This window comes from Papio anubis, chromosome 3 (genome assembly GCF_008728515.1).
Source record: "Papio anubis isolate 15944 chromosome 3, Panubis1.0, whole genome shotgun sequence".
Taxonomy (NCBI): domain Eukaryota; kingdom Metazoa; phylum Chordata; class Mammalia; order Primates; family Cercopithecidae; genus Papio; species Papio anubis.
This window is the reverse complement of record NC_044978.1, coordinates 48,294,940-48,314,371: the sequence shown is the minus strand read 5'-3', so window position 1 is coordinate 48,314,371 and position 19,432 is coordinate 48,294,940. Positions and strand designations below refer to the sequence as shown.

Below are 19,432 nucleotides of genomic sequence, written 5' to 3'. Positions count from 1 at the left end.
ATCAAACACCTGGGCCTTTTCATTCCTCTCATTTCTTTCCTCCCACTTCCCCACCTCATGACTGCTCTGAGGATGTGTCACACCTAAACATTCTCAATGAAGTTGACGTAGCTGGGAAAGGAAAAAAGAACTATCCAAGTCACAAAGTATTCTGCTCTTTTACTTCAGGTTCTCCTTTATTCCTAAATAGCCTGACTGAAGAAACGGAAGTACTTATAAAGACTCGAAGGATGGTGGCTTCAACATCTGGTCTACTTCCTATGGGCCCTATAATTTTATAAAGGGAACAATAATTGAGGGACTTCAATACTCTGGTGAGGAAACATGACGTAGCTTTCAACTGGGGGATGCATATTTGAAAGAACCCCTGAGGCATGACTGAAGGCACAGAGAGGCCCTGGCATGGAGTCCCACAGACTCTGACGCCAGCACTCCCAGCCCAGCGGCCGTACCTGACAGCAGCAGCCAGAGCTCCCCACGCATACTCTCCGGGATGCCCTTCAACACCAGCTCCCGCGTTTTCTCTGTGCGGTACATACAGATCCCTTGCCCATACTCAGCAAAGTGAATCTTCCAGGCTTGCTCTTTCAGAAACTCTTTGGCCTGAAAGGGATAATGAAACATTACGACATCCAAAGTACCCTGAGGATGGTAAGAGAAGAGGGATGGAAGGTCAGAACATGTTCCCTGCTGAATGGAGTGACAAGTTCCAGAAAGAACTCATGAGAAAAAGGAAGTCAGATTTTCTGGAGTTCTCTAATTTTACACATCTATCATGGCCTGCAGCTCTGCCACAAAGCTTTTGGGCCCAGAGTCAGAATCCTACTTACCTCAGATTGTATTTATGGTTTTATGTCTACACCCCCAAGTGAAGGTAAGTTAATGATGTTCTAATATGGGCTGAGAAATCAGGTATTTATTTGTTGGTTTAACTTAAGCAAGAGTGAAAAACCAAACAAGACCAAAAGAAGTCACCGGTACCCTCTGTAACTCACCTCCTTCCAGGAAGCCACTGTGAAACTTATAATATATTTAGACCAAAATCTGCTTAATAGGAAAATCTCCATTTACACAGTCATGTGTGAATTTACTTATAGTGAAAAATAGTGTTAGTGGCATTGTTCAAATCTACAAAGTTTCATGGAAAAGTGAGAGGCACCCACCAATTTCGGGTTGAACTCCTCGGGAGACCGCCGCCGATACATGGTCATCAGGGTCTGTGTGGCTGTGGGGACGCTGTTGCCATTTAGGTTAAACTGACGCTCTCCATCAGCATCAGAGCTCGTGCTTCTCTGGGGGCTGGAGGAGACGAGGCTGCTGGGTCGAGAGTACACCTGTCAACACAGAGAGGAACAAGACATTGGGAGGACACGGGCAATATAACCTACTTCTTCAGTGTCTTCTGTATGGTTATCAAAAGCTCCATCATTTTTTCCCATGATGTTTCTTGTTATGTGAAGAAATAGGAGAAAAGCAGCCAGCCATCATTCTGGCAGGGATTAGACAGGTGGCTGGGTCCCGGGTTGCAGCACTTCAATGCTCACAACAGGTTTCTGAATCTTCATGTTTTAGATGGATATTCGCAACAAAGTGCTTGCCCATTTGTTTATCTGATTTGCATGTATGCAAAGCATGTCATGGTTGAATCAGCAGCTATGGCTGCCTCATCACCCCATTGAGTTTCTGGTGCCTCAAAAATGCCCATATAAGCTTGGAGCAGGTCAACGGAGACGAGGATGTTATGTGTGAGCTTACCACCTTCAAAACATGTTTTATCTGCCAGTAACTTCCTCTAACCATTCAGCTAGTCGCCTGTCTTTTCAGGCGTCCAGTTTTCCTGAATGTTGGTCCAGGGAAGAATTCCACAGGGAGCCAATATATATTTTATCATAATAAAATCATCATAATGATTTGTATTTCAGGTTTGAGACTTTATTTATTGACCTCTATACCATTCTGAACAATGTCACTATATGGACCCAAGTCATTTGCTATGTAACTAGAACAGACTACTTAAGAATTTCTTCAAGTATAAAATAAAAGTGTTATTCCAGGTGCTCTGTAAGGTTCTTTCCAAATCTATGACCCCAAATACAAAGTCCTTGAGATTTAAATGAGATATTGCTGAGATATCACTCTGGGCATCGGATGCAAAGCTGGAAGATCAAACAAAATGGGCAAGGAAGTGAACACACTTGGGCACAGGAAGAGGATAAACCAAAAATGCTTTCAGGTGTCTTCCACAGACCTCATCATCTGAACTGTTGTAGCTTCCTGCAAACTCCTTGTCAGAATATATTTTGGAAGTAGTCTGTTGTAGGAAATCTGAGATCCTTTGCACTAGAAAGTCTCTATCTTTCAAGTTGGCAAATAGGAAGGTCATCCTGTTTCGGGTGCTGATGGATAAGGGACTGGGGAGCACACTGGAGCTGTCTGCCTTTTCTACAATTGTCACCTGAAAAGAAGTGGGAAACAAAGAGCATTATTTTCCAAGAATTACCCAACAGCAGCCTATGAGCAGCACTAAAGGAGGAAGGTGGCACTTTCACTGTTCTGTAGGAACCACCTATATTTTACTGAGGCAAAACTGAGACTCTTTGACTCTGTTCCAGTAAAATAAAACAGTTCAAAACAATCAAACTGGAGCTTATAGTAGAAACTGGAATTGTCTTGCTGGTTTTTCCAAATCAGTGGTTCAAAACTGGGACTCTTTTCCTCTCAGGAGACATCTGACAACATCTGGAGGCATTCTGGGTTGTCACAAGTGGAGGGAAACTACTGGCATCTGGTAGTAGAGTCCCAGGGATGCTGCTAAACATCCTACAGTACATAGGACAGCCCCTGCCATCCCACTCCACCCCACAGAAAGCCTGTCCCAAAATGTCAATAGCTCCCAGGTTGAGAAACCTTGCTATAAAGGAATTATTTGATTTTCATTAAAATTTCATGGAGCTATAAGAGAGAAGGCTCCTAGCTGCTTCATCAGCCATAAGAGACAGAAAACAACCCAGGATACTGGTTCCTTTTGCCAAGCTTAATGTTGGAATGGTTTTCAAAACACCACCAGTCCTTCAAATGTTTCATTTAGACTCCAGGGCTTTTCATCCTTCACCTTTGACCACTGCAAAGTTTTAAAGGTTCTATTCTGAACAGACATGTAAAGAATGTAAACAGCTTAATTGCAACCCTATCTGAACTACCAGACCGTGTGTGTGCGCATGTGCACATGTGTGTGCCTACCACATTGGGGAAATGAAAGGAAAGGAAGACATCTGTTTTAGCTCTAAACTGAAGACATATATATGGGTGATTTATAATAGGATTTTCATAAACTGGAAACTGGGATAAATGTATCAAAACTTTTCTCTTTAGCACATTAGAAAACAAATCTCAAGGCAAGCACTAGAAAAATGGTTTACTTGCAGCAGCTCTGACAATATACTTAAAGCTAAGATTTTTTCCCCTTCTTCATTTCTGCCTGCAAGCAGTCTAGACAGGTTAAATTTTAAGCTGTTCATTAGCATTTTCATGTGAAATATTTTTCCTCCAAAGCACAACCTTAGAAACGTTTTCCCTACTGAAGACTAAGTAACCTGTTGAAGTTGTCTAAAAACTCCTGCATGCCTAAAAAAACAGGTCTGCTTGGGGTTCATAGAGGGAAAAAGTGTAGCGTCTGACTTCTGTTTTCAGAATATATATGTTAGAGTATATACAAGATTCCCTTAATATCTATATTAAATATATGTATTAATATATGACATATATAATATACATTATATATTAAACATACATTATAGAATATTAAAATATATATTAAAGGAATCTTCTGAGACACCTGAAGTTGTACATAAGGATTTTCTTTCTAATGAAATAAATGCTAGATAACGGAGGGAAATACCTCCTTTTCATGAAAAGAATTTTCCCATAACACTTAAGGCATGTATTAAAGAATACTCATTTTTTAAAAATCCACAAAAGCCTCTCTTCTCACATAAAATTTTTACCAGCTCTTTTGGTCATGAGGTGTCTGGGATAAATGGAAAATGCCAAGGAGATGAAAGGTTAAATTATGTGTCTAAAACGCAGATAGCTATGTGAATCTTGATAAAGTCAAAGTGAAAAATTCCTTCGTTTAGCTGGAGCATGTATACAGCAACAACAAAGCTCCCACATAAAACACATAAATGCTCACACGGCTTACAAAACGTTTCTCACTGATAAATGAATTCTGGCAGAACTCTATCACAAAAGCTCCCCGCCACCAGGAAAGGAGAACAGTTACATCCGAGTGTTCTACAATATAATGAGACATATTTTCATGATCAATTTGAGTCATAAAAGAGACTGCAACTTAATCAAGTCTTGATGTTTAATATGGAATACCGGAAAGTAATTTTTGAATGAAAACAAAGGCCGGACACGTGGCTCACGCCTGTAATCCCAGCACTTTGGGAGGCCTAAGCGGTCAAATCACTTGAGCTCAGGAGTTCAAGACCAGCCTGGCCAACATGATGAAATCCCGTCTCTACTAAAAATACAAAAATTAGCCATGAGTGATGGCACATGCCTGTAATTCCAGCTACTCAGCTGGCTGAGGCAGGAGAATCGTTTGATCCCAGGAGGTGGAAGAGGAGGCTGCAGTGAGCCAAGATTGTGCCACTGCACTCCAGCTTGGATGACTGTGTGAGACCCTGTATCAAAAAAAAAAAAAAAAAATTCCTTCTCTTGCTGGCTCAGTAATTTCTTCGAAATCTATAGCAACATGATCCTGGATAAATGCTTAGCATCTGTTGACTGGGTCTACCTAAAATCAGTATGTAGAATGTATGTTAAAAACCTCCAGCTGGCTAGGCGCAGTGGCTCATGCCTGTAATCCCAGCATTTTGGGAGGCCGAGGCGGGTGGATCATGAGGTCAGAAGATCGAGACCATCCTGGCTAACATGGTGAAACCCCTTCTCTACTAAAAATACAAAAAAATTAGCCGGCCGTGGCAGCATACGCCTGTAGTCCCAGCCACTCGGGAGGCTGAGGCAGGAGAATGGCGTGAACCCGGGAGGCGGAGCTTGCAGTGAGCTGAGATTGCACCACTGCACTCCAGCCTGGGCGACAGAGCGAGACTGTCTCAAAAAAACAAAACAAAACAAAAACCTTCAGTCAATATTTCAGCTTATTTATTTAAAAAAATTAGGTGAAACAATTCTTGGTCTACACAATCCTAAAAGTGGACATTCCGTGTAGGATGTAATGTTCCCAGGGATGTCAAGCAGCCTGACTTGGTTCTGAAAGGCACCCAGCTCACGTGGAGGGCACTCTCCACTCAGACCCCATGTGGATGGTGGAGACGCCCCCATTGCTCTTCTGACACTATTGTTACCTAAAGGTAATAAAAATTACATTAAGTCTTTTGCTTCTTCCGTTAGTTGGGGTGGGGCTGTACCATTAATACATCTCAGTCATCAGTTCAAAGAAAAGGCACTGCTGTCTCACTGAGCGCTTCTTTAAAGCTGCGTCTTCCAACCACAACAAGCTTGATTTCTAAATTCTACCTCTGCAGATTGCCTCTCTTCTGATTTACCCTGAAATATAGTCATATTTATTATTATCTCTGCTCTACTAGAGAAAACTAGCAAGCAGAAGAGAGGGTGAGAATATTAATCACCATTCTCTCAATTCCTCCAAGATTTCACCAGTGTATTCTAAATCACACTAAAACGTAAACAGAGCAAGCTGGCTCCAACACCCTGGGGGTGGTGACCAGAAGGACCAGCAGGACAGCAGATGTCTTCATAGTGGCTTCCAGACCTTTCTGCTCCTCATTTCCCTTTGGATAAACTTAGAGTGATGACTCATTCAGGTCATAAATAGCACATTCATGGTATTCTTAATCCCAGAATTGGTTTCCCTAGCCAGTACAGGTAATGCTGCTTTACTACATTTGGGTAGCACTTGATGAAGAAAATTACATTCAGAATTAGGTGAAGAAAATTATGTTTAGTAACATCCTATAGCAAAAACTACTAAGAAGGTAAATTTGGGCCGGGCGCGGTCGCTCATGCCTGTAGTCCCAGCACTTTGGGAGGCCGAGGTGGGCGGATCACAAGGTCAGGAGATTGAGACCATCCTGGCTAACATGGTGAAAAACCCCATCTCTACTAAAAATACAAAAAATTAGCCGGGCGTGGTGGCAGGTGCCTGTAGTCCCAGCTACTTGGGAGGCTGTGGCAGGAGAATGGCGTGAACCCGGGAGGCAGAGCTTGCTGTGAGCCGAGATTGCGCCTGCACTCCAGCCTGGGCGACAGAGGGAGACTCCGTCTCAAACAAACAAAAAAAGAAGGTAAATTTGGTAGAAAACCTTACAAAATACATTTCACAGTCAAATGTAAAACTGTTACATTTTTCCTGTCAGAATTTACCCACAACATATCTTGGCCTCAAATGTGTTATAACTCCAGTTAGTTGACCTTATGATAAGGAGAACTAGATTTGTCAGTTGCCTAACATTTTTCATTCTTTCTGATTCACAGTTTGACTTCTGTTTGCAATTTATAACTTAAGGAAAATTATATCTATGTTTGGGAGAAAACTAGAAGCAACGAAAAGGTCCAATCATAGGTAACTGAATGAATAGATTATGCATATACTTTATGGAATAAACTGCAGGATTTAAAATTTAATTGTGATATGGATGTCATGGTGTATGCCTGTAATCTCAGCTACTCATAGGACTAAGGCAGGAGGCTCATTTGAGCCTAGGAGTTGTCTAGTCTGTGTAACAGAGCAAGGCCCCCTATCTCTTAAAAAAATTACATTGTAGAAGAATATATATACATACAAATATTTATATATTTATATAAAAATGTATATATATATTTTTAATCTTTTATTTCTTACAGATAAGGTCTTGCTCTGTCACCCAGGCTGGAATGCAGTGCTTGGATCATAGCTCACTGTGATCTCAAACTCCTGGGTTCAAGTGTTCCTCCCACTTCAGCCTCCCAAGTAGCTAGGACTACAGGCACACATCACCATCCCCAGCTACTTTTTTAAAAGTTTTAATTTTTTGTAGAGATGGGACCTTGCTCTGTTGCCTAGGCTGGTCTTTGAACTCCCGGCCTCAAGCAGTCCTCCTGCCCCGGCTTCTCAAAGTTCTGGGATTACAGGTATGAGCCATCACATCTGGCCTATAGAAGAATATTTAATGATTTGAAGGACACTTTAAGATATACTCAATGTTAAAGGAAATAAGTAAAAATAAAAATTCCCTATAAAGTTTTACCTCTAAATTACATAAACGACATATACACAGCAATGCAGAGAAAAAACTAGAAAGCTGTGTAATAGAATGTTAACAGTGGTCCTCTCTGAATAGGGGAACTAGGGGGGACTTTTTTCTTTTTATTTGTCTGTACTTTTACAAATTCTGGGATAAAGACATATGACTCTTAAAACAAGAAAATAAGAAGAAACTACACCTAATTAAAAAAAAGAAAAAGAAAAAGAAGGCAGAGAGAAACCTGAATCCTTTGCTAAAGGGATGTGAGCAAGGGGACAATCCTGATCAAATATCCAAAGCTTCCGGCCACCTTAGCTTCCCTAAAGGACCAGGGTAGGTTGGAAGAGGTCAGGTTAGAAACTGCAGGGCTGCTGGCCCCTGCATTGCCCTTTCTCTGATAGCCTAACCTGGGGTCTTTGTCAACTGCAAGCCTCATGGCAAAGCTTCCAGACAAGTACCAGAGTAAGCTATCATCCTGGAGTTAGGATGGAAGCCACCTCCACCCCAGAACGATAATAATGTTTCTTAGACTTTACTGTGCATAAGAATTGGCCTGTAAATTTATTAAAGCTTGCAGAGATACAGATTCAGAAGACCTGGGATGGACTCAGGGAGCTACCATTGTGAGCAGCAGCACGATGGTTCTAACACAGGAAATCAGCGGAGCAGAGCCGAACAAACATATGGCTTTCTGACTCACAACCTAGACTGTCTCCTTTAGACCAGGGCGCCCTCAGACTGTGAGCCAGGTACAGTAAACACGTTTCCTAGTTTCTATATTTGACGCTTTGATATCTTGGGAGCCTTGCTGACCCTGGAGGGATTACCCTTCCCAGAGCTAGCCAATTTCTAGAAAATTGCTTTCAAAGCAAATCAACCAACCTGGAGCCCACACCTCAACCACTTCTTTTAATGATTGCTCACACTCAAGACTACTATTTCCCTGCCCTTTTTAACCCAGGGACAATTAGGGACATCCCCTATGCCCCAGAGCCCACCAAAATCGTTCCAACTATCCAAGCCTAAGCCTGTTTACTCGGTGTGGCCCATTTCTTCCCTTGAAATCCCATAAAGGATCTTGCCCACATTTTCTTTCCCTCTTGTCTCCTCTGACCATAGTGCTTCCACGTGTGGCCCAGCACATAGTGTGGCATGCCCTTGCCTCTCGGGATCTGTGTATAAAACAAGCTATTTCTACAGCACTCACCCCCTGATTGTTGGCCTCATCAAGTCTGAATTGTAATAAAACCTACATTTAGGCCAGGCACAGTGGCTCATGTTTGTAATCCCAGCACTTTGGGAGGCCAAGGTGGGTGGATCACCTGAGGCCAGGGGTTCAAGACCAGCCTGTCCAACATGGTGAAACTCTGTCTCTACTAAAAATACAAAAATTAGCTGGGCATGGTGGCAGGCGCCTGCAATTCCAGCTACTCAGGAGGCTGAGGCAGGAGAATCACTTGAACCTGGGGGGTGGAGGTTGCAGTGAGCTGAGATCATGCCACTGCTCTCCAGCCTGGGTGACAGAGTGAGACTGTCTCTAATAAAATAAAATAAAAACAAAACCTACATTAAAAAACTCCACGCTGCTTCTGGAAGAAGAGATCTCATAGGTCCAGAGTCACAGCAGTGACAACAAATGATAAAGAGTGCAGCTGCCACCAAAGACACAGGAACATTCTCCTGTGTTCAAAAGCCAACCAATTGTTGGTGGAAAATTACTCCTGGTTCACCCAGAAAAGTATTACAGATGAAACTTAAAATATCAATTTTTATCAGATACTTACCTCACGGAGAGGGATAATGAGGCTACATAAGTTCTCCTCCTTGCTGGTAAAACAGATGTAATTTGTGGACACAAACATCTGCCCCAAAATGTGCATTTTGTTAAATGGAGTCCAGAGGGTGCAGTCTGTGTGGCCATCTAATTTTTCATCTTTGGGAAGCCGGAAAAGTGCACGGTATCTCTCACTCTTTGCCCTGGCATCAAGATCACTAGAAAGCAATAATTATTATTCACATAAGAAAAATGTTTCCATACCTTCTAAATTATGCAGCAGTGGAAGTTCCCCCAGCCCATTATTCCCCTACTCAATCTTGCTAGGCTCATCCCCGCCTTCTCAGCTTTCTTTATACTGGAGTTAACCCCAACCTAATGACCCAAAAGCATCATAAAATTATCTTACCATATTTCAGTCCCTTGCATAGTCACTTACCATCAATGTCTGTAAATGTTAAACAATCATAGCAAAAATAAGCCTCAACAGGAAACTCCTCCTCTTTCTAAAGAAATGCAATACATTCTAAAGAGGTCACTGCATTTCCTCTTATCCAAGCACTTTGTCGGGGGACCTTATCTTTTAAGACCTAATGAGAATGCAAACCAGCCATATGAATCCACCGGGCCTCACTGTTCACCCCAGATCAATAACAAAACTGCATGAAAAGACACAGAAACAACTCACCTTGGGCAACTATGGCTTCTGACCTTAGCTGGGTCTTCTGTTAACTAGTATCTTGTCTCTAATGAGTTCTTTGTTCTTGCTTATCATGTCAGTTATTTAAACCTCTCCCCTCAAGTTTCTACCTGACATCAGGCTCTTGATGGTCTAGTTTCTGACTTCATAGAGCAAAGGGCCATGATGCAGAAGCTCCCTCCAATTCCCTCCCTCTGTCTCCAAAGTCACCTCCATCCTCACCTACTGTTACTTCCTCTCTGTTCCAAAGGAAGAGGTAGTATATCAGGACACACAAACATCCTTTCCATGCTTTCTCTACAAAATATCACTTTTAAAATTATCAATTTTCTTACAGCTTTATCTCTATGTCCCTTCCTGTCCCCACACCTACCCTCACCAAAATACTCTTCTCATCTGCCTCCTTCATTTGATTCTATGTCCAATCTTTTTCATTCTAAAAAAAAAGCAATCCTCCCCTCCTTTACCACTGAATTTCTTGAAAAAGCAGTCTGTATTTGCCTAATTCCCCTTCCTTGTCTTTTTTTATTTGATCCGCTGCAGTAGCAGCATCTATCTTACACTGCTCTTTTGAAACATGTCTCAAATCACCAAGGACATCTTAATTACAAAGAACTCTGGTCAGATTTCAACTACCAAATGTACATCAGTGATTTCCAATTTTGTATATCTTACTGGACTGATCTCCAATTAGATGAGCTACAGGCACCTCAATTCAACATATTCAAAACTGACCTATAGTATCCCTTGGACATGCTCTTCCTTCTCTCATTCCCTGTGTTGACGAAGGGTAATTCCAGGCACACAGGGCATCAACTTTCTATCACCCTCTCTCTAGCTCTGCTCTCACATTCAGACTTTGAGGCTTCTCTGCAGCCTCTCCTCATCCCATGCCCTGCCACCTCCTAGCCATGTGACAAAGTTACTTCGCTCTGTGTTTTCCCTTGTGCTTCCCCCATCATCATCTTCCCTCTGGCTGAAATATCCAGGTATGGATAGGTACCTGCACAGGTAACTTCTGTCACCTCTTCAGAGCCCAGCTCAAAGCACCCTCCAGTGAGAGGCCTTTCTTACACACTCTTCCCCACCTGGGCTGAGGCTAACACTCCCCATGTGTACACCCACAGCACTCTGTTCATAGGACCAGAAGAGTGCCTGCTGCCTTGTGTTGGAGCAGGTCATGTCTGTCTCACTTTCTGAACAGGTAGCACCTCAGCTAGTCTTTTTCAGTTTTGTATCTATACACAGAAAAGTGTTCAGAACCCTTGAAGTTGGTCAGAAAAGGTTACACTGAATAAATGAATGGGTGAGTTTCTCATTTCTAAAGTCTGGAAGACTCAAGGTCTCCATCACACACCGTTTTAGAGCAGACACTTTTTTAGGAGATTTCCTTTTGAGTTTGGGCAGGGATCTATCTTGTTCAAATCCCTCGTTGTCTAAGAGTTGCCTCATGGCTATGTTGGCGAGCTGCTCCATCAACTTGAAGGTCTCGTTGATGTTGAGGAATACAGAGAAGAAATGCTCACTGGACCGTGTGCTCACTTTGATCACATCAGGCAGAAGCAGGGTGGCATTCTTCTCGAGTTGAGTGATGTCTACCCACCGGATGACCAGTTTTGCTGAGCACAAGGAACAAACCTGGGTCAACATCTGATTCCTGAAAATCCTTTCAAGATACTGCAGTCTCACAACCCCACTCCCCCATCCCACTGAACTCCTTTGAATTTATAATACCATATTTGTTCTGCTTGTTTAAGAGGTAAATCTGAGCCTTGTGAATTCTGAGGTCAGAATTATAGATTTAATCCAGGTCTACTTAATTAATTACACCTTTAGTGAATCTTTATTATTTAGTGACCATTTTGAACTGAAAAATAATTAAATTCACTTAAGTAGTAAAAAAAAATTAGTATTGACTTAGTTATAACTATAGATTTATTTCTGATATTTTGATGCAGTTTATGAGTTCAGGGCAAACCTCAGTAGACTTTCCAAAGTTTCCTACTGAAATTTGAGATGACAGGCCGGGCGCGGTGGCTCAAGCCTGTAATCCCAGCACTTTGGGAGGCCGAGACGGGTGGATCACGAGGTCAGGAGATCGAGACCATCCTGGCTAACACAGTGAAACCCCGTCTCTACTAAAAAAAATACAAAAAACTAGCCGGGCGAGGTGGCGGACACCTGTAGTCCCAGCTACTCGGGAGGCTGAGGCAGGAGAATGGCGTAAACCCAGGAGGCGGAGCTTGCAGTGAGCTGAGATCCGGCCACTGCACTCCAGCCTGGGCCACAGAGCGAGACTCCGTCTCAAAAAAAAAAAAAAAAAAAAAAGAAATTTGAGATGACTCACCTTCCCTTCCCATAAGAAAAGAATAAAAGCAAAGGTGGTTAATGCTGAGGTACATCCAGCCCTGACGGGGGACCTTCCCCTTCCAGTAGCTGCAAGAGTAATAGTTGACAAGTTTCTCTTCCTCCGGCATCCCAAACAGCCTGTGAAATTTCACAATGGCTTCTTTAAACTTCTCCGTGTCATCATCTTCCTTTACATCATTGATTTTGTTGTATTCTGCAATGATGCCCTAATAAGGGACAAAACACAAAGCACACAACGGGTATTAATACGACTAGAGATGTAACATATTCCAGAAGAAAACATTTCTAAGGCTAGAATTAAAAAAAAAAAATGAGGAATGCTCTTCAATGGCAACCCCCAAATTCTAAGCCAATTAACAAGTAGTATTTGTGTACTAAAATATTTTCACATAATATAGATTTTATTATACTTTTATTGGTGCTAATTTTGTTAAGTTTACTAGGAATGAAGCCTATAGTTTTACTTTACAAATGAAGAGATACAAAGATTTTGCTAGTCCTAGTGTTTTTACTGAGCTTATTATGGTAGAGTTGTCTCAAAAGTCAACTTCTGCCTTTCTCCAAGATCGATAAAAATTCATCATGAATGAGCAAGCGAGGAAAGAAAGACCAAACACGTCACTCACTGACACTCAGCTCCACACTCACTGTCTCAGGGCCATGAATAACACTGGGGAGCCTATACGGAAAAACAAGTAATCATCTGAGCAGAAGAGGGGTAGATATGAGAGCAAAAATTATATTAGACACAGGACTTTTGGACAGTTAGACAGGAAATGAAACATCTGCCTAGCAAGTGACCAGGTTAATCTACCATTCAATCATTATAATAACTTGAGAAGCCATTTCACTGTTACCTAGTTCCTCTGTAATTCCCTGAAAATTGGCTTCTACATATATCTTGACAGAAAATATTCCCTTGAAATCCACCTTTGACTTTGTAATCCTCAAATTCCTCCTGCCTCATCTTCATTTTCTCTGATCTCAAGGTAGAACTGAAAATGCATGATCTTTAGAGCATGTAAGTCTTGGGTTCGTGTTCCCACTGCATCACTCTGTAGCTGTGTAGCCTTGGCCAACTTCTCAGATTCTCATTGACATGACTAAGCCCTCTGTAGCCCAAGGACAGAAAATTGCAATTGCCTCCTCATACCTAGAATTCCTGCTTTTCGGCTCTTAAAGCTTCTAGTGCATCCTTGATGCTCCCTAAAAATTTGTCTTCCTAAAATGGATTTGACCACCAAAATCCTGAGCGGTTTCCAACCACAACCAGTATAAAGTCCGAAAATCTAGGTCATTACACTTTGTTTGTTTTAATGTTTTAATTTTAATTTTTATTGCAGACTGGCTGCTCCTTGTGAAGCAGAGTAACCCACAGGCAATGTGCCCAGAGTAGCCTAAATCCATGTACATTTTTGGATCCAACCAATGCTGCAACTTTTTCTCACTGTACTACATCTGACCCAAATGTCCCATTAGGAACTGTGCTCCAGCCAGCCTGAGGCACCCTTGGGGCCTGAACATGTCATTTCTGTACTTTCCCACCTTCCTGCCTGTGGTCCTCCCATTCTACATGCCTAAAATCTGGAATCAGACTGTTCTGTTTTATGAATCCTACCAAGTCCCAAAGTCTCCTGTGAGCCTTTTCTCAACTATCATTCTTTTCCCCCCACATGATGTTGCTTCTCTCTGCATTATGTATTGAAATCTTGCTAGTAGTTGTGATGCTGCCGAGTGGATGGCAGGAGAAAGGGCTTCAGTCTTCTGTAATCTCTGTCACTGCTCAACTTTAGTTAAAAGGATAGAATAGGCCGGGCGTGGTGGCTCAATACCAGCACTTTGGGAGGCCGAGACGGGTGGATCACGGGGTCAGGAGATCGAGACCATCCTGGCTAACACGGTGAAACCCCGTCTCTACTAAAAAATACAAAAAACTAGCCGGGTGAGGTGGCCGGCGCCTGTAGTCCCAGCTACTCAGGAGGCTGAGGCAGGAGAATGGCGTGAACCTGGGAGGCGAAGCTTGCAGTGAGCTGAGATCCGGCCACTGCACTCCAGACTGGGTGACAGAGCGAGACTCCATCTCAAAAAAAAAAAAAAAAAGGGATAGAATAGCTCCTTCCCAGGTTCTACAGGTCTTTCTACAGGTTTCACATAATATAAAATAAGTCATTCCAGTTCTAGGCAACAGCTTCTTATGACTTTGGAAAATCCTATTGTATCAGATGTTCAATACAAATTTAAATATGCAAAAGAACATTGACGGGTAATTTACAGAAAGGAGAAATTTAACTTAGCAAACATGTTGTTTACTTAGTAAACAACAACTGTAACAGCAAATGGTGGGCTTACTATGCAAGCACAGCCCCAAGACAAGTCTTCATCCTATTCTAAGAAAACCATCCCAAAGTCCCTCTACACAGTCCAGGAATTACTATATAATAGCTTCTCAAATGGCATCCTGACAATACTCTCCACACTCTAATTTACTTCATATGGCCACTTTTCTGAAACAGAGATCTGACTATAGCATTCCCACCTTAAAATCTTCCACAGGCTCTCAGCAAAAGAGAAAAGAAGTCTGCACTGAATCTTAACCCATAAAATCTGCTCTCAACCTTCCCAAGTCAACCTTTCCAGGTCCAGCATAAATACCACCTTCCCTGTGAAACCAGCCCAATTCCAAATGGGTTCTATGCATTCTCACGTCTATGCTGTCTTAATTTACATGCTGGCAGAAAATAGCGTGTTTATGTGTCCTTCTACCGCTAAATATGAATTCCAGAGATAAAAAGAGTGTCTTGATCATTTTAATCACCAATATCTAGCACCTAAAAGATGTTCAAAATTATTAAATGAATCCATGTTGTTTTTCCAAATTAAAAGATACCTTAAGGGGCCATATCTTAGTCTTTATTGTATAATCCAGCGTTGTAGATTTCTAAATCTAAAATTGTTTTGGAGTTAGCAATGCCTGAGAAATTAGGTACCAAGTTGCTAACTTCTGTTCCTCGGTCATACTAGAGGGCATTAAGGATAGCAATAGAAGTAGCAGTGTGCTTCCCGGGAAAAATATCTAAAATAAGGATATTTTCCTCTAATTACTATTGATATCACTCCACCAAGAGAACAAGGACATTAAGCTCAATGAAGGCCAGGAGGGAGCTCAATTTTGGACTCAGACTATTCTAGGGACAAACAGGCATCGGTAGTGTTACTTTAAGAAATTCAGACAACCGAAGGCAGCATGAGGGCATGGGACCTGTGGGTGGGAAGGAGAAGTCAACTCAGAAGGGAAGAGGGATGAAAAATGCCCTTCGCAGTTGGCAAACACACCGATGGCCTATGTGACATTTCAAAGTTGTCAGTGCCTTTAGAGAAGGATCAAAAAACATCTACGAATGAAAGATTAAATAAATGAATGAGTACATAAAAATAACTGAATGAGAACCCGCTAACAGAAAGCAGCAGCTGGGCCTCCAGGGAATCATCAAAGGCTAACAACTCAGGGTAAGCCTGCAAACCCTCAAGAGGGCTAACATGCTATTCTCCTGGGTCGCTGCAGTAGCACTCTTATCTAAAGTCAAAATGAGCAGAATTTGAGAATGAGTGACACATAACAAACCAAATGAAAGCTACACATTTTGAGCAGAACTATGCTATCTAAAGATCTATTAATACCACATTTCTAGAATGCTCACTGAATTTTTTTTTTTTTTCTTTTGAGATGGAGTTTTGCCCTTGTTGCCCAGGCTGGAGGGCAATAGCTTGATCTCAGCTCACTGCAACCTCCACCTCCTCGCCTCCTGGGTTCAAGCGATTCTCCTGCCTCAGCCTCCCGAGTACCTAGGATTATGGGCATGCACCACCACGCCTGGCTAATTTTTTTTGTATTTTTAGTAGAGATGGGGTTTCTGCATGTTGGTCAGGCTGGTCTCGAACTCCTGACCTCAGGTGATCTGCCCACCGTGGCCTCCTAAAAATGCTAGGATTACAGGCAAGAGCCACCGCGCCCAGCCCGCTCATCGAAATTTTAAAGAGAAAATGCTTTTATATATGAGTAAATACAGCCAAGAACCATCACTCAGAAACACTCCAGGGTCTAATATACTAGTATCAACAGACAAGGCCTTGCCAGCTCATTTCAACAGTGAGGCTAATAGTCTCCACAAGGCTAATATCCCAACTTTCTCAACTCTAAGAAAGAAAATAATCCAGAATGTAGAACCTTTCCTTAGTTGGCTATAATTTTTTAGCCAGGTAGACTAGAATATGGAACAAAGGATAGAATAGCTCCTTCCCAGGTTCTACAGGTCTTTCTACAGGTTTCACATAATATAAAATAGGTCATTCCAGTTCTGGGCAACAGCTTCTTATGACTTTGGAAAATCCTATTATATCAGATATTCAATACAAATTTAAATATGCAAAAGAACATTGATAGGTAATTTACAGAGAGGAGAAATTTAACTTAGCAAACATGAAAAACTATTCAACCCCATAATAACCAAAGACAAAACTAAAACATTAAGGCCTTAACTTCTACCTATTATATTTGAAAAACAATTTAAACAACCAAAATGCTGAAAGCAAGCAACGGTGTAATCACACAGAGATTTTAATATACTGACAATATCTACTAAGGTCTATTAAAAATACTTAAACTACTTAACCCATTCATTCAAATTTTGTAATCTATCCCAAAGGGGAAAAAACACAGCCTGTGGGTAAAGTTATACTGTTTGAACAAAAGTATTAACTGGAGTTTTATTTGTACCTGCCATCCACTAGTCTAGAAGCTAAGGTGACTTCTAGAAAGACAGAAATGGTGAAGTCAATTATGAAATAATAACTAAAAATTATATAACAATATTGTAGATACTGATCAAGAAAAAAAGAGAACAAAATTATATGTACATGAGACTACTATTATGACAATATGCATATTAGAAGTGGGGAGCCCAGGCATGGTGGCTCAGGCCTGTACTTCCATCACTTTGGGAAGCTGAGGTGGGTGGATTGCTTGAGCCTAGGAGTTCAAGACCAGCCTGGGCAACGTAGTGAGACTCTGTCTCTAATAAAAAAAATAAAACAAATAGTTAAGAAAAAGGGGGTCTGGTTAGAAATACACAAAATGCTACATAAGTTGTTTGGATTAAGGTTGCATCTGTAGTTAACTATTACATTTATAATTTATAAAAGTTAATTAGGTCTTAAAACAAATAACTTTGTTGGTTCCCTTGATTATTGGACAATATGTGAAAGCTTAAACCATTCATTTGCACATGAATGACATTCTTTCACACATAACTGCATTAATAGCAAATCACTCCTCATAATTGGTTTCAGGGGAATTAAATCTGACATTTTTGGTATAATACAAACAAAAAGGAAAATGCCTGTTTGACATAATTGGTCCTTGTTTGTTTTACTTATTTCTCCTGGCTATTGTCACTTCTAAGCTTTAGTGTCTTCCTACAGCTCTTTTTTTCTTTTTTTGAGACAGAGTCTCACTCTGTTGCTGGAGTGAGTGATGCAATCATGGCTCACTGCAGTCTTGATCTTCTGAGGCAGGGGAATCACTTGAATCCAGGAGGCAGAGGTTGCAGTGAGCAGAGATCGCACCACTGCACTCTAGCCTGGGCAACGAGAGCGAAACTCTGTCTCAATAAATAAATAAATAAATAAATGGGGACTATGACAAGGACAAAGGAGGCAATTTGTAGGGGCTCCCTCTAAATCTGGGATAGTGTGAGCACCAAAATAATTAAGTCCAGTAATGAAACCTAAAAAACTGGAAAATATAGGAATCCATGAGTCCATATCAGTCATCAGTAAATAATAAATAAATGGAGGGAAGGCTCTTACTTATAGCAGAACAATAGTTGCCAAATGGTAAATGTGGGAGAGGCCTGGAATTGGACAAGCATTATTTTGTAAAATTACCATCTTGTCAACTATCACAGTAGACTGGTTCAGATGAAAAATCATCAATGGATCGATCCTAAATCAAGAGGGAAATTTTGACAAGGAGTGATATATTTGTGTGGCCTGAAAATATTTTCTTACAGAAAACTGTTTATTATCTGCAAAGTCAAAATTAGTAACTCTACAGTGGAGAAATTGGATATAACACCTTGGGCTTATAATGCCAAAGAGGGGTAAATGAGTGTCATGTGCCTCAAGAAATAATACCTTGAGGAGGACACAGGATCACCTATACAGTATTCCATCCAGGAATGCAACATCTGAATTGATTCATGATATCTGATGAAATGCATAATGAAAACATTCTAGTAAAAAAAACAGAATTTTATACTTTAAAAACCTCAGTGTCATACAAGACAAGGAAAGGCTATGGAAATATTCCAGGCTGAAGGAGACTAAAAAATGAAAACTAAATGCAATGTCTTCCTAGATTATAACCTGTACTGGAGTGGGAGTAGGGAAGGCTATAAAGGGCATTAAGTGGGCCAGTTAATGAAATTAGAATCTGTGTCAAATATTCTAGTATTAATGTTAAACGTACATATAATGTTAAATACTGCAGGTGATAAATGTAGTGTTGTCATTTAACAGAACATCCTGCATGTTCTCATTCACATGTGGGAGCTTAAAAACTTGGTCACATGGAGACAGAGTAGAATGATAGATTCCAGAGGCTAGGAAAGTTGTGAAGGTGGGAAGGGGAACAAAGAGGCTGGTGAATGGTACAAACTTACAGTTAGACAGAAGAAATAAGTTCTAATGTTTCATAGTGACTAGGTGACTATAGTTAGCAACAATATATTGTCTATTTCAAAGTAGCTAGAAGAGAGGACTTGAAATGTTACCAACACATAGAAATAATAAATACTCCAGATGATGAATACCCCAAATACTTTGACTTGATCATTCCACATTCTATGATGTAAAAAACACTTACATGTACCCCATAAATATGTAAAATATCATGTATCAATAAAAGAAAAAAAAAAAGAATAGCCCTATTCTTAGAAAATACACACTGAAGGAGGCAAACACACACAACAAAGCAAATGGTGTAAAATGTTATCAGGTGAATTTGGGTAAAGGGATACAGGTATGTTTTATTCAATTCTTATTTTTACAACATTTCTATCAATTTGAAATTATCTCCAATTAAAAAGGTTTTTCTTTTATCCCACTACCTGTATTTTTCCTCTCACGAATGTGGTGATATCATTCTCATTTTCAAAGATGGAGAGTGTCTGCAAGAGATTTTGCTCAAGCCATTCCCAGTGTTCAGTGATTTCTTTCCTGGAACCACCTGTACAAATGAAAATAATAATTCATGTC

At 40.9% G+C, this 19,432-nt stretch overlaps 1 protein-coding gene across 1 annotated transcript in view; it reads right to left on the bottom strand.

The window, feature by feature from the left end:
• The window catches only part of TBC1D9 (TBC1 domain family member 9), a 138,858-nt gene that overhangs the window by 48,668 nt on the left and 70,758 nt on the right, over nt 1-19,432 (bottom strand). Inside the window, exons 3-9 of the mRNA XM_003899213.5 lie at nt 19,285-19,403; nt 12,096-12,324; nt 11,106-11,367; nt 9,059-9,266; nt 2,249-2,455; nt 1,164-1,334; nt 453-603 (exon numbers count right to left, since the gene is read on the bottom strand). Coding sequence (XP_003899262.2) covers nt 453-603; nt 1,164-1,334; nt 2,249-2,455; nt 9,059-9,266; nt 11,106-11,367; nt 12,096-12,324; nt 19,285-19,403 — 1,347 coding nt within the window. The remainder of the gene's footprint in view (nt 1-452; nt 604-1,163; nt 1,335-2,248; nt 2,456-9,058; nt 9,267-11,105; nt 11,368-12,095; nt 12,325-19,284; nt 19,404-19,432) is intronic.